The following is a 21,397-nucleotide window of genomic DNA, read 5'->3' as shown; positions in this document are numbered from 1 at the left end:
TTGTGATTAGTAATTAATATCAGTTAACAAGGCAGAATTCAAATTTTTGATTGTCTTATAGGTATATATATATTTTTACAGTTGCCTTGTTTCAATGACAGGCCAAACAAGACCAATACGTTACATTTGTTTAATGTGTCTTTTAAATCACAAGATATGTTTTGAAAGAGCTGACAAGATTTTCATGGATTGGGAATAGGGATCAGGTGGGAAATGGATGAATCAAAAATGACTAGGCCTGCCTGTGCTTGCTGGGCCAATGGGGATAGATGACTCCATTCCTTCCCTACAGTATTTTGAATTAGTTTCGGTCTCTCCGGGTGGCCAGAAAGCAGAGCCAGTGGAGCCAGTGGCACAGGTTCCTTCCGTGATGATTCTTATTACTCCATAGAAATAAAGGGGGCATGGAGAATCACCTGTTCAATGCACTTGATTTTAATCACCTCTGTATCTAATGAACCAGAAAGGAAGAGAACCCTAGTGTTGGAGACAGAGCACCCAAACTTTAGACCCAGCCCCTGCTCTGGGACTTTGGCAAGTCACTGAACCTCTCTTTATATCTCTAATTTGACAATGGTCATATTTATACTTTTTATTGATAGAAAATATTTCTGCATATTTATAGGGTACATGTGATATTTTGTTACATGCACAGACTGTGTAATGGTGAAGTCAGGGTATTTACGATATCCATGACCACAAACATTTATCATTTCTATGTGTTGGGGACATTTCAAATCTCTTTTCTGGCTACTTTGAAATATACAGTACATTGTTGTTAACTGTAGTCACCCTACTCCACTATCGAACACTGGAACTTATTCATTCTATCTAACTGTATGTTTGTACCCATTAACCAACCTCTCTCCATCTCTCCCCCGACCCCACACTCACACCATTCCCAGCCTCTGGTATCATTCATTTTACTTTCTACCTCCATGAGATAAATTTTTTTAGTTTCCACATATGAGTAAGAACATGCATATAGCTACTCTTTTAAGACCCAACTAATAATTTATGCGAAGTTTCTTTACAAAATATAAGGCTGTCCTGTTCAATAAGCTAACAGCCAGCCATGTGTGGTTACTGAGCCCTTGAAATGTGGCTGATCTGAAATGAGATGTACTGTAAGTGTAAAATACACACCGGATCTCAAAAACGTAGTATGAAAAGAAATCTAGAATATCTCAGTAACATTTTTAACTTCAATGTTAAAATGACGATATTTATTATATATTTGGTTAAGTAAAATATATCATTTAAATTAATCTCTGTTTACTTTGCTTTTTTAATGTGGCTACTAGGAAAATGAAAATAACATAGTAGCTCACATTATATTTCTATTGGACAGTACAGATATAAGGTACTTTGCAAGTGAGTTTGGGAATAAGGTTTTCACCTTTCTTTGTAGAGCATTTCACATAGATTCTGGCCACCTGGCATTGTCCCTGTGAGGTAAGCAAGGTGAGCCAGGCTTATCTCCCTTGTACTGATGAGGAAACCACAGCCTCAACGGGTGAAGAGGTTTGTCCAGAATCACGCAGCTAATTATTAGCAGAGCTGAGATTGAAATTCAGCTTTCTTGAATTCTAGCCAATTTGGTGGCTTTTTCCCCATACCATACTGCCCCCTACAGTCCAGTTTGCTCTAATCCCAGCCGTGATGGGGTTTTTATCTCTAAATCTCTGAAAAGGATTTTATGATCTCCTCTGGTGTTATTGGCTTCACTGGCTCACACTGCCTCCCTCCCCTTCCCTTCCACATCCGAACCCAGAGTATTTCCCCTGCTGCAATTTCAACCCATTCCCTTTTGTCCTGTAAAAGAAAGAGACTGACGACAATGCACGGTGATAAATTGCAGTACCATTTCAAACTCAGTATTTCCAGTGTTTCAGAGTGTGGGCTGAAAAATAGAAACCCCAGTTGATTGTAAAGACATCAAAGCTGGAAAATAACCCCTTTACATAGAACAGCATGTTTTCATACGGTGGGAATTAAGAAACCAGAGCTCTCAGCCCACTTTGGCACAGATTCAATGTGTGACCTTGGCCAAATCAGGTAACTCCTTCAGTCCTAATATCTCTGTCTGTTTAATGGGAACATTCGTAGGTACTTTATATGAATGCCTTATGACAGAAAAGTTATGAGGAGAAAGGTGGTAACGTATTTGTGATACTCTGGGCTTTTCAGAGGAAATGTGCTTCTCAAATCCAAAGCCTTCACATCAGCTTTCAATTATCCACACTCACTGAGAAACAAGGCAGCACTGAAGACAAATCTCTAGGGAATCCAAAATGTTCCTTTTAACGATTTGTTTTCTTCCTGTATGAGTCCAAATCTTTGTAAGAAACAAAATGCCCAACCTGACAGATTTGCCCCTCACCTTCTTTCTCTTGGCCCCTCTGCAGTGACCAAACATCCCTGATTTTCTGGCTCAGTCCTCACCTCACACATTTTATCCCATTGTCTCCAGCAACACGCTCACAATTGTAGGCCACAGGTCCTTCCATGGAGGTCATCAGAGAGAATTGTATATCCATGTGCCTCTGTTCAAGGGACTAGCAAACACAGAGGAAAGCAAAAATGGAATAGATGAGGGGAGGGATAAGAGAAGAAACTGGCAAATCCTGAGGTAACTATTGAGTAGGTCAATAGTTACCCACACACCTACCCAGTAGGGGTAACCCCAGTAGGGGTTCTTCAATTGAGCCTCCTGAGAACCAAAAAGCATCAGGAGTCCAGAGCCCAGGAGAGCAGGCCTGGAAACAGTTAAGCTAGCTCCAGTGAGGCTTTCCAGGCCATGGGTACGTAGGAGTGTGGGAGCAGCATTTGCAAGATTACTCATGAGGAGGACTGCCTGTGACGGACGGGGCCAGTCCCAGGGCATCTGGCTAGAACAGCTTGTTCAGCAGGGTCCCTGTACAGTGCCTCCCTATTCTGGGAGACAAGTTGAACCTACAGCACAGCCAGTGTCTTGCCAAGCTATTTATCTTTTATTGGCTCTAACCCTCACACACAAATTTGTCTTTTTTTTTTCCATTTTACATTTGTTTACACATTTATTTTTGTTCACACTATGGCATAAGCTCTCAGGCCCTCTGAGAAAGCAAGACTCTTCTGCTTTCTGGAGAAGGAGTACAAGGCCCCCTTATATTTACAACTGAGGGCGAGATAGATGGGGGCACAAGATGGTTCCTGAACATTATTTCCTTCACTCTTTGTAATAGTTTTGTTCTCTTGGCCATTATTCCATTCAGTTCAACAAGTATTTACTGGACCACCTTGTATGCGTTCAGACTGTAGTAATGGGCCTTGGAGGAAGATAAAAGAGAGGGTAATATAGGTCTCATGCTTACAAAACGTTCATATGCAACCGTTCTTTGCACTTTAAGAGTTTGGGGCAGCATGGGCTGCCACAGATTTCATGGACAGGTCAGAGAAGGCTTCTTGAAGCGTTTGACCTCAGAAGCCAATAGACATTCCACCAAGTCGCAGCATGCCTTGGTTTGATGCATAAAAACTCATATTTTAAATAAGTTTGCATTCAGTTTAACCCACGAGCCTTTCACATTAGGAATTTAATGTAGCATGAAGGCTGAGCTATTTGATGCACAGTTATATAAATGCAGAAAAGAGAACAGGTAAGTACGGGACCAAAGCCTGCTTTGAATTGGATCCTACACACACACACACACAAACACACACACACACACACACACATACACACACACACACACACACACACTCCTCCCAATAAAAAGACAATGAAAACAACCCACATTAAAAAAACCCAAAAACATGACTAGCCAAAAGGAAACAAAAATGAAAAACCCTGGGCCCAGAAAGCCAAGGGGTGCTCAACCAGCTTTCAGTACTCATGGGAGTGCACTGAGTATGTATGTACAAGGAAGAAAAAGCTACAAATGGGATTTGAGCAGGTGAGCCAGGTCACATTAAAGGGACAACAGATGTTCCACAACATTTAGTGCCTTTTCTTCATTGCCTCCTTTACTTTCACAATAAGCCAAAATGTTGTTTGCTAAATCTGTGCTCCAAAAAGTACAATTTTAAACAGCAACAAAGTGGCCTCATTTAAGTTTTCTGTGAAAAACATTATCCACTTTAGTACTGAACTCTTCTGTATCTTGGGGGCCCAGACATTTGCCTTGGACCCAGAGGGGAGGAAGTTCTCTCTTACTCACTCTGCTTCTTGGAGTTCCTGCTTTTCCCTAGAGAATCCCCAAGTCGTATTCACGGCTACAAACTCTCACCTCCGATGAGCAGGGCAAGAGGGCTTGAAGACCATCTCACAGTCCCCTTTGGACTATCTCTAGGGCCAGGCAAGAGCCCTACAGGCCTAGTACAGGAGCTGCAGGGTTTCAGACCGTGCCTAGATAGAAATACTTCTTCCCACTGAAAAGGATGTTGTGCTCATTATGTCTCCAAAGGGGAAAAGCTCTTGCTCTTCCCCCTAGTATCAACCCCCAAGAATTTGCATAATCCTCCATTTGTGGGTCAAATCATGAAGTTCCTAGATGATAGAAGGCAGCTTGTTCTAATGGAAAGGTCCCCGGAATGAAAAACACAAGACACGGCTTTCTCATTCATTTTTAACCCATCTAGATGTTGGTTTCCTCATCTGTAAAATCAACAAGGTTAGATAGTTAATCATTTCTATGCTGTTAGCCCATGATACTGTAAATACATGGAACAGTGTTGTGGGTGGGGGTGGGGGACATTACTTCTAGAACCAAAAGGGAACCTTGAATGAATGGTCCAATTTATATTCAGACCCTATGTGCTCCTCAGGCAGTGACAAGAGACAGCATGGTGAGCCTCCCTAAGGGGAGAGTGGAGCTTAATTAAAATAGCCTCCTTGCTTTGGATGAAGCCAGGAGACCGACGAGAAAACAGACGTTATAACTTGTGGTTTCTTTTTTCATTTAGGGCCTTGGAACTACTGGAGAAAAGGGAGAAAAGGGAATCCCTGGTTTGCCAGGACCTAGGGTACGAACCTGGAATGTTACTTGCCTGGGTCTGTCAAGTCACCTAGTCCATTTTCTTTCCTGTTTGCTTCTATATGTTTTGCAACTTGGTTGCCACCTAATCTTCTCGTTTCTTCTCAACCCAATGGCAGGTTCCTAAGACATCCTTCTCTCTTAGCCCCATTCCCTTGATTGAATGGCTCACTTGAAAAGGAATGAGGCACCCCCTACTCTAGGTGGCTCCTCAGCCTATTTATCTCCTTGCTGTCATGTATCATTGTCTTCTGGGCTAAAGAATGATATGAGTGTTGCCTTGCTTTCATTCCATTCTATTCTGAGGGAATTGAGCAGGGAAGTGGCACAGGAATGGAAGAAAGAGAGCCAAGTGCAACCTTTATAGGACAGAAACAAGCCTGGAAAGTTCTAGAACATAGTGAGTGATGTTTGGAGTCAACAGTTTCCAATAATAATCTCATTCAAAATGGAAAAATAACTATTAGCCTCTCTGATTCCTAGCTTCAGGCACTTAGGTGTTGAGCTAGAAGCAGTGGGCCAAGCTTAGCCTCAAAGAAGTAACATTTTAGAGAACTGTGTTGTTAAGTTGACATGAAGTTTATTAACAGTCTTTTGAGTATTCAGCCATACTTATCCATTACCCTGCCATTTCTTTCTCTACTTTTCCCCCTCTCTTGTCTTGAAAATACATATAATCACCAACAAAGAATACATTTGAGGTGGAAGACGAGGCCCTCCCATAATCTATTTAAAGATCTCCTGACTTGGAACTAATGCAGACTAAGTACAATACCACCCAGCCCTTCTATCGAATTCTACCTACTACTTAAACTGTTTCCATTTATTTAGCTCTTAAAAAATGCTCCACGTGGCTATTTAGCCTGATGGATTAGAGCTTAGAAAGAAGTCATTAGGCCGGACGTGGTGGCTCACGTCTGTAATCCCAGCACTTTGGGAGGCCAAGGCAGGTGGATGACTTGAGGTCAGGAGTTCAAGACCAGCCTGGCCAACGTGATGAAACCCTGTCTCTACTGAAAATACAAAAATTAGCCAAGCATGGTGGCGCATGCCTATAGCCCCAGCTACTTGGCGGGGCTGGGACAGGAGAATCGCTTGAACCCTGGAGGCAGAGGTTGCAGTGAGCCGAGATTGTACCACTGCACTCCAGCCTGGGTGACAGAATGAGACTCCATCTAAAAAAAAAAAAAAAAAAAATCATTAAGCTAGGTCTAGGAACATTCACTTACCTGATTTTAGGAGCTGCTAAATCCTGAACTCAGTTGGATAACTTTGTTAGATAAGTCTAGTGGCTTTTTCTAAGTAGCCTATTGCTCTTTCTAAGGTGTAACTATTTTCTTTACAGGGTCCCATGGGTTCAGAAGGAATCCACGGCCCTCCAGGGCAACAGGTATTTTGGTTAATATCATTAAAGCCTTGGTGTATAAAATCTCAATCAAAAGTCCCCCTTGCTTTACCTAACATGGCCAAAGGGAGACATTACTTATAATGCAAATTGTTCATCTCCCTTTTTTTTGGTGTAATCTTAGCCACTGTCCTCTTTTCTTTTCACTCAAGAACATGGGTATCCAGTGTCAAGTTCAGTGCCTTGCCATGCCATGCTGTGGTCATACATCTTTGGCATGCTATCAGGGACTAGCAAGGCCAGCCTGCTTGTATCCGTGTCTAGCCTTGTGGCCCTTGTACCTCCTAATATGTAAATTGGCTACCTACTAGCATATTGTCTACTGGAAGATTTTACAGCTTCCAGAGTCAGATAGAGGCCACATATACCCCGCAATGTCATCCAAGATCCCTCTGCCATTTGCCCTGTCTTAATCCAAAGACCAGACTCTCTTATGCTCTCATACTTTCAACTTAGTGGTAACCATGTTTCTGTCACAGGGCAAGAAAGGGACCCTGGGATTTCCTGGGCTTAATGGATTCCAAGGAATTGAGGTAATGTTGGGAAGTGAAAAATCCAGGGTTGGTAGGTAGAAGGGTGAATTACCACAAATGTCTGTATATAAGATGAAGTATTTTTAATATTTTGACCTTTTAAGTTTCAATTTTTTCTTAACAAATGCATGTAATCTGCTTTGAACACACAAAGCTGCTAATGAGCATTTCTTAGATACTACTTGATCAGTGGTAAACTAAGGGGCAGGGGCTGGTGGGAGCAAGTCCATCCCGAAGATGAGGAAAATTTTATTCATATTGTTTAGAATTGCCAACTGTTGGTTTCACTATTGTTTTAAATTCTCTACAGACAATGCATCCCCTTTTTGCCTACACCTGGGACATATAACTGCCACCATCACACCCTGGATATGCCACTGTCTGTGTTTTTGGTACCTAAGTCCGTCTTTGGGGAGTATTAGAACTTCTTTAATTTCCTCTGCCTGACATCATCCACTAACAAGGGTTGTGATGGTAGTAGAGGCCCAGGCCTGTTGAGAGTGGAAAAAAGTTAAAACTCTGTTCTCTCCTTAGCACCACTTAGGTACAGCCAAGGCCCAGGGCAGACTGTCCTTGAGTAGAGTTGCAAAATAAAATTGGGATCCCTTGTCCTTGACAGGTTTGCAATTGAATGTTAGGCCTCTGGCCTGCTTTGTGTCACCTTCATCTTAAATTTATGGGACTTTGAAATTAACCTATGGACTAGTTGATCCTGAAAATCCGGGGTTATAGAAGGAAGAACCTTTCATTTTCCTAGGGATGGGCCTCAATGGCACATAGATCTTGGGTAATAAGGAAATGGAAATATTTGTGTTTAATGTACTTAATCTTTGCAGGGTCAAAAGGGTGACATTGGCCTGCCAGGCCCAGATGTTTTCATCGATATAGATGGTGCTGTGATCTCAGGTGCAACTTCTCATTAATTTGAGTGGAAAATAAAGACAGGAAGTTAAATCCTATATCCCCTGTAATTATTAAAAGGATACTTTGTTAGTTACTCGATTGTTGCTAAACTTGACACCCCCAAGAGCCCCTCATGGCTCCTGAGCTTGGGGAATTAAGCTAACTCCAATCTCTTGGGCAGAGAAGCCAAGCCCAGCACCCCATTTTTGTGTTCAGTCCACTAAGCCTAAGATTTGGGTCTGCCTGGGCCTGAATCTGATGAAAATAGTTCTCCTGGCGATGCGTTGGGAAGGATTGATAACCACCCCCAAGCTGGGCTGACTTCAGTTTGATACTATGGAATACTCAGGGCCTCATGTAGGTGATTCCATGCATGCTTGAGCTTGACAATTTCATAGGAAGTGGAAAAGTACCTTTGGTTAGGGGAGCAAGTGGCTGAGAGCCCTCAAGAGTATGATGCTTAGAAAGTCTGTCTTCACCTCTCCTTGTCCTAGTTATTTTGTGTGCCCAACTCTTCCCTTTACCTTCTCCAAAGACTGAGATGCCCAGTATCTCCAGCTACCTCTTGTTTGACCAAAGGCTTCTACTGTAGTGACTCTTCCATGGGTCTTCCAACTTATCCCTCTCCTCTCATCCTCTAAGGCCCATGCCCTGTTTGGTATTAATATTTGACAGTGGCTTCCCGTGTGCTACTTCCAGGAAACATATATGTATAACATAAATAGTGGACTTCAACATCTTAATCCAAATGGTAGACGTTTTAGGCATTACAGCAGATTAGTGGTAGAAGAAGAAGAAGTACTTACCAGAGCTTATCATGAAAGGCAGGCCTTGGCCAGACCAATTCTTAATACACTAATGTTGGCTCCAGAAGGCCCCTTGGCTCCAGAAGACCCATTATCATGTGAGGCCATTAGCATGAGAGACTTGGGAAGGGCATGAAAGGCACTTCTGATGCCAGGACAACTCCTGCACCTCTTCTTGGGCATTTTGTGGCATCTGTGGGCCTCCTCTGTCTTTATTTACTGTTTTCTTTCATTACAATGCCAGGTAATCCTGGAGATCCTGGTGTACCTGGCCTCCCAGGCCTTAAAGGAGATGAAGGCATCCAAGGCCTACGTGGCCCTTCTGGTATCCCTGGCTTGCCAGCATTATCAGGTAAAAAAAAACTAACCCATCTCCTACACAGATCAGTCCTCTATACACTGTGGTTCCCAACATTCCCTTCTATACCTCTGGGTTGGGGCACACACCTAGCCAAAGTCAAACAAGAGGTAGACTATAGTCAGTAGGTTCCCAACTGCCAGCCCAAGGCTAACGTATGTGGGAGTAGTGAGGGCCTGGGTGAGCAGCTTTTGTTTTTGGCTTAAATAATGTATCATAGCTGGACAGGCAATCCTAGACTGTCACTGAGGTTTGCAGCACCAAGAGGAGTCCTGGGTTGAGTTGCTGGAGCTGTGTCACCCTACTGTGGATGTGCCATCCCAGCTGATGCTTGCCAAGATGGGCTAGCAAAAGTCCAGAGGAAGATTTGTACCCAGAACCTTGCTGTAGGATTCAGCCAGGCACTGAATGGTCCCAGGATCCTGTGGGTAACCCTCTTGAACTAATCACATCCATATGTCATTCTATAGTGACATGTGGGAAAAGGGCATGCCAGAGTCTGGGAGGCAGTGATGCCCCAGATATAAAGTTCAACTTTTACTTTTAAAGCCACCAGTTTCTAAATTCCTTGGAGATGGGCTGCTGTGAGGATACCTGTGTTTTTAAAGCAGCCACCTGGAAATGGTACAGCTGGCCCCAGCACCAAGTTGGAAAAAAATCAAGAAATGAAAGGCTAGAGACCCAGATTTTCCTCTCAGGTTTGCCACTGAGAAATGCTGGGCCCCTGATCATGTTTCCTCTCTTCTTTGGGTCTCTGTTTCCCAAGAGGTTAGGCTAATTGATCCCTAAGCATCCTTCTAACTCTGATACAAGAGAAGGACAAATGCTTCCCTAAAGTCTTCCTTGGATTTGTTTCCAGCATAGACCACAGATAGGAATACTCCAGAGAGTAGGGTGATATAATGAGCATTTGTGTGTGGGCTTATTCTTCCAGGTGTCCCAGGAGCCCTAGGGCCTCAGGGATTTCCAGGGCTGAAGGGGGACCAAGGAAACCCAGGCCGTACCATAATTGGAGCAGCTGGCCTGCCTGGCAGAGATGGTTTGCCAGGCCCACCAGGTCCACCAGGCCCACCTAGTAAGTTACTCATTTCTCTTTTTGATCTCAAGATTCAGATGTGATCCAGACTGCAGAACAGTCATGATTTTTGAGGGGGCATCTCACAGGTGAAACGGCTAAGCCAGGATACATGATAATTGCAGAGGGGCAGCCATGAAGGCCCCATAGTCTCTGAGTCAGATCCCTGCCTCTACCAGTTATTGATAACAGCAGAGTGTTCTCCATCAAGGAACAAGCAAACTAGGGCCTAATGCCTTCCAAGTTTTGTACCCATTCCCACTCCATCTTTCAGTGTTTTCAGCCCTTAAGCCTTTGTTTTTTCAGCTCCTAAAGAAGCAGGATTGGTTCTTTTGAGCTTGCCCTGGTCCACAAGGCTCCAATGGGGTGGGCTGAGAGACTGAAAAAAAAAAGAAGCCAAGCCTGGACCCTCGAGGTGGCTGCTAAAAGCCTACACAGGACTTGTCCTTCTTAGATCTCCTGCTTGAGTGTGAGATTCTAGATTCCGAGAGAAAAGCTGGAAATGTTGCCCAGAATGTTTCTTTGTACCTTAAAGCCCATGTCCACTGTGGCTTGCACCTCTTTCCTCTTTTGTCCTAAGGGAGGTTTCTGGGGTAGACATTGGGACTGCTGAGTTTTGGAATCTACCTTGTTCACTCCTCTAACCCCACTGTCTAATATGGTGCCTGGAACATAATGGACATTCTGTAAATATTAGTAGAGTGAATTGAGCCAACAGAGCTCCTGTTGACTCCTTGCTGCAGATTTGGGGTCCCGGTCTTGAATTTCATTTTTTTGTCTCTGCTCTGGTTGTTCAGGCTCAAGGACTTGGGCCTTGGTGATTGAGCTGCTGTGTTGAGTCAGGGAAGTCATCAGGCTTATACAAGTTGCTAATCCTTTATCTTTTTTTTACCCAAAGGTCCAGAATTTGAGACTGAAACTCTACACAACAAAGAGCCAGGGTTCCCTGGTCTCCGAGGAGAACAAGGTCCAAAAGGAAACCCAGGCCTCAAAGGAATAAAAGGTGATTTTGTCCCCTTAAGTTTCTTGGTCCTCCAAACTCCTTAGAGAAGACTTCCTGGGGAATGAGAAAAACAACAGCCTCGGGAACCTAAACAGAAGCAATTGTGGATCTTGTTTGGGGCTTTGATTATAGGATTGTTAGAAGTGCTATATTTGGGTCTCTAAGACTGAGGCTGGCAATGGAGGTCACACAGGACCAAGTTGCTCCCAGGCCTCTTTTTCTTTCTCCTCCATCTGCAGCCCAGGCTGTTAACCAGTGCATGCTGCTACCCTTCCCAGTTTGCAAGACCAAGGATGTAAGCCACTTATTACCTTCAGCCTTAAGCAAAGTGCTCTGAACAGGTCAAGACCTGGGACTCTGAAAAACCCAACTGGCTCCAGGAAAACAACCCTAGCCCCCACTGGTGTTGGAGAACTGATCAATGACTACAGCTGCCTTTGGGTCATTTTCCCCCTTCTGTCACTTACTCTGAGAGGAAGATGCTCAATAAGTCAATTAATTATGGCTGTGGCCTAGGCCAGGGGGAAGAAGAAGTGAAACTACTGACTGAAGAGGGGTTTTGGGATGGCCTAGGGTTCAGTTATTCAAGATCTCTAGGAATGAACTGCTTTCCTCAGCCTCAAACAGAGAAGTTCTAACTTACTCCTCTCCTTTCTCATTGCTCTGTCATAAAATGTCATTACCTAAGTATATAGAGTCTGGTTAAGAAATGCCTGAAAGCTTGTTCTCTGCTATTCAGGTCCCAGGAAAACTATTTGATGGAAAAGGGCATTAAGTTAACTTAGATGTTAATTTTGGCCCTTACCTAACTTACTACATAGCTGGTGTATTTCTTGATACCATTCACAGTCCTAAAAGAGGGACATTTCTGATGCTCCCCATTCTGTTTTTCCATGGGGCTGAAAGATTTTCTCTAAGTATGGAATAGTGATAGGGATTCACAAGCTTCATTATACATGAGAATCACCCAGGGGAGGTTATTAAAAATTAGATTATTTGGTCTGGCTTCCTGAGACTGATCGATTAGGACTGAGATAGGGCCCAGCAAGCTGCCTTATAAATAAGCATCACAGGTGACTCAGGCAGGGTCACACGCAAGAAACACTAATCTGAAGAACAGACTATTCTCTTAGAGTTTTAGGAATCATCGATTTTCTAAAAGTAAGAAGGGGCCCTTCAGAATCTTAGGGAAACTCAGGGTCACCTGTGTTGACACCAATTTTTATTTTCCAGACAATAAGCATGGAAGATATAGGGAGTTAGACCATAGTGCTAGTGACTCCTTGATACCTCTTCAAAGGTGCTTTGCTGAAATCCCTATCATTATTTATTTGGCATTTGTCTCAACGTTTACAAAAATATGTACACATTTGTGTCATATGTACAGAAGTCAGGGGAAAAGACATTTTGGTAAAGAAAATCTTTGAGCGGCTTGAATTCCAGACTCTCAGCTGCTTAGTAGAGGTCAGTGGTTCTCAACTATGGCTATACTTTAGACTCACTGATGGCTGAGCCTCATCCCTGACTAACAAAATCTGAACAACTAACACAGACATACTCTGCTGGAGAGTGAACCAAGTTCATTTGAGTGTGTTCTCTGCAAGCCTTCAGATTCCCTCTATGGAGTTGTTCAGGTCACAAATAACCACGATCAATTCTTTATTCTTCTTGGAAAAAAATGACCCACTTCGTTCTCTGTTGTCTTTTTCTCCCAGGAGACTCAGGTTTCTGTGCTTGTGACGGTGGTTTTCCCAACACTGGACCACCCGGGGAACCAGGCCCACCTGGTCCACGGGGTCTCATAGGCCTTCCAGGCCTTAAAGGAGCCGGAGGAGATCGAGGCTCTGGGGGTGCACAGGGCCCAGCAGGGGCTCCAGTAAGTCTTGCCAAACTTTGACCCTGAGGAAGCAATGGAATCTTTCAAGTGCCCTTCAATCCCCCCAATTACTTTTCTAAAGCACATATAAGACAGATGGGATTAAAACAAAGTTTTGGGGTTTTGATCTACAACATAAAATCTGACTATAGAGTCTGTTAAAGTCCTTTCTGCTTTAACCTACCTATCTTCCCTTCTCTCTTTCCCCGATTTCTTCCTTCCACAACATTGTTTACCTTTGCCTAGCAATGTGCTGGCCCACGAAGATAAAATAGGAATTAAAGTGAGGTTTCCATCTTCAAAGATTTCAAAATTTACAAAAGGTGCAGAAATAAATGGGCAACTATTATTCAAGGTTACAACATAATAAGTGTCTAGAACAGTGCCAATATGTACCCAAGATTCTGCTCTAAGTCATAATGCTAGGTGCTGGAATTCTATGAAGTCTGCATCTTCTGACTACTCCCTCTTCTCTCTTTGTCAGGGCTTAGTTGGGCCTCTGGGTCCTTCAGGACCCAAAGGAAAGAAGGGGGAACCAATTCTCAGTACAATCCAAGGAATTCCAGGGGATCGGGGTGATTCTGGCTCCCAGGGCTTCCGTGGTGTAACAGGAGAACCAGGCAAGGATGGAGTACCAGGTTTACCAGGTCTGCCAGGCCTTCCGGTAAGTTGATCGTTCCTAGGTGATTAGCTCTACAAATCTTCACACCTGACTTTGTTGGGGGGTTTGATGGCCACTGGACCATGAAACAGGGGAGAACAGAGTCTAGAGCACCTTGCCCTGCCTCTGCCACTGAAACTTTTTGCTTTTTGCTTTTCCTTTATGTAAAGTGGGAATCATTTTCTCAGAATGGATCATTGTCTCATTTGATAAATGCTGGTAACACCTGACCATATGACTTAAAAATACTTCAGCTTCTCAGCGACTTTTCTCCTCAAGTAATCTAGCCACTTTCTGTGATCTCTAGGGTTGTTATTATCCTGCTCATTTCTTGCCCTGTCTCCTCACCCCTATCCAGAATCTTTTGCGTTGTTAGATCATCCAGAGTAGACAAGATTCATATCCACTAACTAAAGTTAGAGGAGACTGATAGATAAACTATGGTGACGATAGATAATTTTCACAAAACACAAAGCATTGGTCACACTGGCTCCCTCTTTCTTGTAGTCAGAGGACTGTCCAGATAAATCTCTGAGTTGAATTTTCATTCTTTTTTTTTATGTGTTGTCTAGGGTGATGGTGGACAGGGCTTCCCAGGTGAAAAGGGGTTACCTGGACTTCCTGGTGAAAAAGGCCATCCTGGTCCACCTGGCCTCCCAGGAATTGGGTTACCAGGACTTCCTGGACCCCGTGGGCTTCCTGGAGATAAAGGCAAGGATGGATTACCCGGACAACAAGGCCTTTCTGGATCTAAGGGTGAGTCATAGAATCAGATGGCTTTGGACTTGGAAATTTGACCCCTTGTAGACTGGATATGACTCAGGTGCATGAAATGTATCATAAGAAGAGACTCATCTGACCATAATCACTACTTTCAACCCCCTGAAGGATTTGCATGTGAAAGAAAGTATTATAATTGTACTGTGGTAAGCTTAGGGGGCAGAATAACATAGATTTCCACTCTACTTAGTGAAGAACTTCCTACCAGAGCAGTCTGAAAATGTAACAGAGCTACCAAGGGAAGTTATGAGCTCATAATCCCTGGGAGAGTTCAAGAAGAAGATGGATGACCACTTATTACAAATGTCATCAAAGCAATGAGTGGGAGATTGGACAAGGTGCCCTCTAAATTGTGTGGTAATATCAGCTGGGAAAGACCTTTCCTCAACTCATGGAATCTCAGATTGGGCAGAAATCTAGTTGCATATAGTCTAATCCCCCATTTTATCCCTTAACTCCTTCCTCTTTATATAACTTCTTTTTCTACTTGAGTTTTAGAAATTATGTGTAACAGTCCTGCTTATAGTTTATGAAGGTGCTATGCTAATAACTAGTCTTCTTCAATACAGCCAGAACAGCTGTTCATCCCAACTTCTGGGTTTCCACAATTTCTATGCTTCCATTAGTGACACCACACTTATAATAATAATCTGAAGTTTTAAATTTTGAGATTATCTCTTATTTCCTTTGCAATTCCTCTTATATTCTTTCCTTCTCTTCTTGCTACTAAACTCTCATTATCTCATGCCTAGTTTTTCAAATACCTATATGCTTGTTGGAATAAATGGATGGTTGGATGGATGGATAGATGAATGGATGGATGGATGGATGGATGGATGGATGGATGGATGGATGGATAAGTGAGTGAATGACAACAACTTCCTAAGTAGTTTTTACATTCAATTCTATTAAGAATACTGCAGCCAATCCAATATCTGTAAAGTGCCAATATCATGTAACTCCCCTAGTTCAAAGCCACGTATGATACCAATTGAACAGAGATCATATAATGTCCAAACCCCTCAACTGGGAATTCAAAAGTCTCCAAACATGGATACAACCAACCTTTTCCACCTTATATCATGCTCTTAATTGAAACAAAAAAACTAAGACACCAGTCTTCTTCACTGTACCCAAACACAATATGTTCACTTCCAGCTCCAGAATTTTACCATGTTGCCTTTTTCTGGAGTGCTCTTCCTCTTTGTGTAGTCATATCATATTCCTCTTTCAGGGTTCAAGATAAACCCCACTTCTTCCATTAAGCTTTCCCTTGACCTCCACAGTATGCCATTGCTACTTAAATTATATATCTCCTTCTATTAATGCTTTTACTTTCCCTAACTGCATTGTAAGTCTCTTGATACTAGGGATGGTAATACTTCTTAGAGTTTCTTTACATGCCTAGCAGAGTGCAATGTTCCATAGGAGACTAATATTTATTTGCAGAAGAAAGAGCCTTCCCAGTAACCAAGGGGCTACTTCTTAAACATATTTCTCCTGTTTCCACCTTATCATCTTGAAGAATTACAATAAAAGAAAACAGGATACCAGGTCTTGCAAAATTTTATTTATTTCTAAATCTATTTTTGTGAATCGGTATAATAAGGTTGATGGTAGATGGTATAGGTTAAAACTTGATAATTCAAGATTCTTAAAACCGAGTCACTATTTCATTTCGCAAATTATTGTGAAGGTTGTAAGGACATTTTCCTTTTTTTTTTTTTTTCTGAAATGAAGTCTTACTCTCATCCAGACTGGAGTGCAGTGGCATGATCTTGGCTCACTGCAACCACTGCCTCCTGGGTTCAAGCGATTCTCCTGCCTCAGCCTCCTGAGTAGCTGGGATTACAGGCACCCTCCACCACAGCTGGGTAATTTTTGTATTTTTAGTAGAGACAGGCTTTCACCATGTTGGCCAGGCTGGTCTCAAACTCCTGACCTTAAGTGATCCACCCGCCTCAGCTTCCCAAAATGCTGGGATTACAGACGTGAACCACTGCTCCTGGCCATAAGTATTTGTCAAATAAAATCATTCTGCCTGTTGGAAGTCCTAGTGTCAGCTATAGCTTTGCTTCTAGCTCTGTTCCTAGAGACATTACTCATGGTCATTCTACTGCTCCACCCTTAATTGGGTCTTCGCTGTAGGTTAAACCATTTTGCAAGCAACAAGGTTTTAAACTGAGTTATAATAACATGACACCTATAAACTTACACACTTCCAAGTCTTCTGGCTATTAGCAACATTTTAACTATTTGAGAACCAGCTGAGTCAACAGAAGGAAGCTTGCAGGACCATTTTTATCCCAAATATCACTAGTCCCTGGACACAGAAAGTTATTAGGAATATGATATGGTAAGCTATAGCCTGGGAGATACCTTATGCAGAAAATGTTTGTCTTATTCCATTTTCTGTTGCTACAACAGGGTATCTGAGACTGGGTAATTTACAAAGAAAAGAGGTTTATTTAGCTCATGATTCTGAAGGCTAGGAAGTCCAAGATTGGGCAGCCCATCAGTTGAGGCCCTTGAGCTTCTTCAACTCATTGTGGAAAGCAGAAGGGCATATGCAAAAGAGTCCAAACACTAAAGCAACCTTGCTTTATAACAGCCTGCTCTTGTGGGAACTAATCCATTCCCTTGAGAAATAACCCAGTCTCCTGAGAAAGAGATTAATCCATCCTAACAACCTATTACCTCTTAGAAGCACCACCTCCCAACACAGCCACTCTGGAAACCAAGTCTCAACATGAGTTTTGGTGGAGACAAATCATATTCAAACCATAGCCATGTCCTTCTTGCAGTATGAAGAGTTTCAAGAAATTAATAAAGAGCATTAGCTTTCTTTTTCTCTCTATGACAACCAAATATAATTCTTCAAACCTACGTTTTTTCTGCACAATTTTAAAAACAAATAACCTGTGGTCCCCACACATTTGCATTGTAGCCATTTCTGTTGCTAGAAAAAAATTAAGATGCTATTCCTGGATGTGCCCACTCCAATCAATGATAGCCCAGACTAGGACAGCTGCATTGCCAGGAAAGAGGATGTAATCATCAGAAGCCTTTCAGCCTACTAGTGTGAATTATTAAAAACTTTGGGCAAGCAGACAACTGGCTATTTCCAAAGAGGCTCTGTTCCAGATGCTCATAGTAATCAATCACCCTGGTTATTACTGAACTGTGGTGACTGTGTGCTTGATCTCATGTGGGTGCGAGTGCTCTCCACTCAGTTCAGACAGGGGATTTGGTTGGTGGGCATATCTGGGCTGCTGAGAAGACTTCCCTTGGGCCTCAAGGAACTTCTGTCCTAGTTTAATTTTCTTCTTCACTTGATTGCTCTAGGTGACTGCTGCTGTAGAGAGAAGGTTGGTAAAGGAGACTTAGACACAGAGAGAGGTGAGAGCTAGCTAGGTCTACAAGCTCTCAGACACTAGTCTCAGCTAAACACCCCTTTTTTGTTTACCTTTGTCTCAGACAGTCACGATGGCTTGAGCACCACACTGGATGCCCTGTTTGGGGAGCGGGGAGTCTAAGGCTGGGATGCAAAGGCTGACACCAACACTGCTTCAGAGGCTCCTTAGCACATACCTCTTACAGCAAGCAGTACGGGATTGAGTGGGCATGCAGTCTCTGAGAGGGGCTGATTTCCTTCACCATGCATGTCGATGGCTTGGCTGATCTCTACCTTAAGCAAATTCATTTTCTGAACTTCACTGGGGCCGTAATCTGCCTTGAGAGGTACCTGAAAGGATTCACACATATCTGAACTTTATTCATTGGGCCCAGAACAAATTGGGATGTTAGAATCTTGGGAACCAGAGACCCTTTTTATTCTGAAGATGGATTTGGGCATTAATGGGAAAAATTCTGAATAATTAGGTCATTTGTTGCAATTACTAAACAGAACATGGGTAGAGCAGATTTCTGCTTTGTTGAGGAGAAGGCTCTGAATTCAGGAATGTAAAGTAGAAGACAGTATAAAGGAAAAGAGCCAGATACCAGTATGAATAGAAGTCCTTCCCTCTCACCATTTTGAACCTCTGCTTACAATGCACAAGTGTGGTGTGGCATACAGGCATAAGACAAAATTATTGAGAGAAATATGTCGTTGATTTCCTCTGGTTTCTAACCATCTTTCCTTTGACCATTATTTTTCTCATCCTGGAACCTTTCCGGATGCCTGTCCTCAGCTTCATCTTCTAAAGGCTTTGTTTTTATCTGGCTGTCACAGATGAAAAGAAGCAATTAAACCAGTCTGATAAATGAAGGATGAATGGCTTAATATTTGGACCCAGCCCAGGGATATTTTTATTTTACTAAGTTTGTTTCCTAAGACGTAAAACAATGGAACTGTAATGTTAGAGTTTGACACACTGGAGCCATGGACTATTGAGACTGTTGAGGGCAGGAGAGTCTTTTGCAGGATCCCTCTCATGATACACCCTCTGGAGGAAATTCTTCAGCCTAACTCAAAAAGCCCAGGCCTGAGCCAAGCACAAGGCTGAAAACCCCCTCCCAGTGAAGCATCTCACCATAAAGTGTTGGCCTGTAGAGCATATTTCCGTAGTAGGGAAATAACTATCAGAAATAGCTCTGTCATCTTGATGTCTGGCAGGTGGAGGTGGGTTTGACCACCTACGGAGGAGGATCCAGGCCTATGGCCATCTGTTCACCTCTGGAAATATAACTATAGAAACCTGAAGTCTGGAAGGCAGAAAGTGCTGCCCAGACTACAAGCAGTGTCACTAACCTGGGGATGGCCTTGCAGGAGCTCTACTGAGTACTCATTCTTACATAAAAGAATAGTTCAAGATAATAAGAACTATGATTAATTGAGCATGTACCAGAGTGCTAGACACTGTGCTAAGTGCACAGTTTCATGTAATCCTCATACACACCATATGAGAAAAGTAGAAGTAGTTCCCATTTTGCCATGAGGCTCAGAGAGGTTTAAGTATCTTGTCCACGCAGCTGGTTAGCAGCAGAACTGGGATACCAGCTAAGATCTGCCTGGCTTCAGAGCCCAACTTGTTAACCAATACATTATACTGTTCAATTCCCAATCTTGATTTAGGAAAATAGAAGTGGGATCAGGGGAGGATGCCAGCGAGTTCAGTAAGCAGTTTGAAATATAGGATGTGTACATATTTTTCAGAAATGTAATTTGTGATTTAAGTACAGGCAAAAGCTATAGATGTTTATTAAAACTGTTGGCCCTGTGGTTTAAAGCAGACCTTGGGGGATTGTTTTAATGAATAGGCAAGGCTTATTTAATTAGCACAGCAATTGTTTGTAAATGGCACTTGAGGGAGCCCGCAAACAATTTGTCCACCAGTATTTTATTAAACCTCCCCTCTGTGATCTTATAGATTCTTTTTATTTGCATTATGAATGGGCAAGGGAGAATTTGCTAGGAGAAGGGCTATGCATGCCAATTTTGACATCTTGAATATTAAAATTGCTACCTTTTCTCCTTGAGTAGCAGAGTTGACAGTTTCAAATAAGGAGCTGAGGGAAGGGTCACCACTTGCCTGTCACGGACAAGAGAGTGGTCGTAAGTGTTTGCATAGTACAGTCATACTGGCACATTTGACCAAGGACAATCAATAGATTTCAGCAGATCCCAAATGAAGTGCATCAAAAGAACCCAGTGGTTTGGGGAAAACCTCATTCCAAGGAAAGGGTAAACATGAGAACTTGAGGGATCTTGGCTTCAAACCCTCTAATCTAGTCATATAAGCATAATGGACCATTAGGACTAACCCCCAACACCCATCCTAGGGAGAGGCTCTATCTGAGGGCAGGGTGAGTAGGCAATTGCTGTTTGCTGCTGTTCCTGCACAGGCAATCTCTAAGAAACCTTGTTAGGTAACATCTGCTGCATAGGTGACTGTTTGCCCACTGGGCATCAGTGGTTTGATAAGTGATATCCTAGCACTTGGACATTAGGAGCATTCTCATTTGTAAGCAATTGTACTGGTTGTAACTCCCCAGAGCTAATGATGCCAAGGTTTTCCAATGTGGGCTCCCAGCTGCTGAATGGGAAGAACTTGGCTGTCCTATTAAATGGAATAGAAGTAAAGGAGCGTATTAGGGAGAAATCTTCCCTGACTCTGGATTCACTGAATGCATACATGTTACCGTTTACAGGAATCACCCTGCCCTGTATTATTCCTGGGTCATACGGTCCATCAGGATTTCCAGGCACTCCCGGATTCCCAGGTATGGAATGAGGCCAGAGAAAGCCACTAAACACTCTTGTAAGGGCCATGAGGCAAAGGAAGCAGAGGATAGCCCAGTAGTATTTGGGGATCCACATTCCTCCTGAGGGCAGGCTTGAGGATTGAGGAAACAGGATGGCTGCTGGAGAGGGCAGTGTGGGGAGGTGAGACGAGGAGAGGCTCTCCAAGAGACTGGGATTCTTGATTGAACATCACAAATCATACCTAGCACACTGACTTTCCTTTCCCCTCACTGCTTACATTTGGGTTTTCAGGCCCTAAAGGGTCCCGCGGCCTCCCTGGGACCCCAGGCCAGCCTGGATCAAGTGGAAATAAAGGAGAGCCAGGGAGTCCAGGATTGGTTCATCTTCCTGAATTACCAGGTAAGAAAAGGAGTGTCTCCTCACCTGCTTCTCTTTGTGTGTGTGTGTGTGTTTGTGTGTGTGTGTGTTTGTGTGTGTGTTTGTGTGTGTGTGTTTGTGTGTGTGTTTGTGTGTGTGTGTGTGTGTGTGTATTTGGGTTGTGGTAGTCCTCTGCCAATTACAGGAAGCAAAGTTTGCTCTCTGGTGTAGGTAGGATGGTTTCATTTTATACCCTGGCAAGACACAGCATACAGCCATAGAATGACAGCATATTAGAGCAATAAGGACCATTCAAAATCAGCTGGGGCAACCCCTTAACTTTCAGATGAGGAAACTGAGGCCCAGATGGGAAATGACTTGTCCGAGATCACTAAACCACTAGTGACAGAGCTG

General features: G+C 43.1%; 1 protein-coding gene across 2 annotated transcripts in view; it reads left to right on the top strand.

The window, feature by feature from the left end:
* Positions 1 to 21,397, top strand: part of COL4A6 (collagen type IV alpha 6 chain) — a 279,142-nt gene that overhangs the window by 231,084 nt on the left and 26,661 nt on the right. The window contains exons 14-26 of one of the 2 annotated variants that reach the window (XM_055267726.2): positions 4,948 to 5,007; positions 6,364 to 6,408; positions 6,903 to 6,956; positions 7,793 to 7,862; positions 8,910 to 9,017; positions 9,958 to 10,098; positions 10,997 to 11,101; positions 12,817 to 12,977; positions 13,462 to 13,641; positions 14,211 to 14,394; positions 17,764 to 17,817; positions 20,572 to 20,643; positions 20,918 to 21,025. In XM_055267726.2, coding sequence (XP_055123701.1) covers positions 4,948 to 5,007; positions 6,364 to 6,408; positions 6,903 to 6,956; positions 7,793 to 7,862; positions 8,910 to 9,017; positions 9,958 to 10,098; positions 10,997 to 11,101; positions 12,817 to 12,977; positions 13,462 to 13,641; positions 14,211 to 14,394; positions 17,764 to 17,817; positions 20,572 to 20,643; positions 20,918 to 21,025 — 1,342 coding nt within the window. The remainder of the gene's footprint in view (positions 1 to 4,947; positions 5,008 to 6,363; positions 6,409 to 6,902; positions 6,957 to 7,792; positions 7,863 to 8,909; positions 9,018 to 9,957; positions 10,099 to 10,996; positions 11,102 to 12,816; positions 12,978 to 13,461; positions 13,642 to 14,210; positions 14,395 to 17,763; positions 17,818 to 20,571; positions 20,644 to 20,917; positions 21,026 to 21,397) is intronic. The other variant, XM_055267727.2, reaches the window with a different exon arrangement.

The sequence above is a fragment of the Symphalangus syndactylus genome, chromosome X (assembly GCF_028878055.3).
Source record: "Symphalangus syndactylus isolate Jambi chromosome X, NHGRI_mSymSyn1-v2.1_pri, whole genome shotgun sequence".
Lineage (NCBI taxonomy): Eukaryota > Metazoa > Chordata > Mammalia > Primates > Hylobatidae > Symphalangus > Symphalangus syndactylus.
The sequence above is the reverse complement of the archived record's forward strand: the minus strand, read 5'-3'. Positions and strand labels throughout refer to the sequence as shown.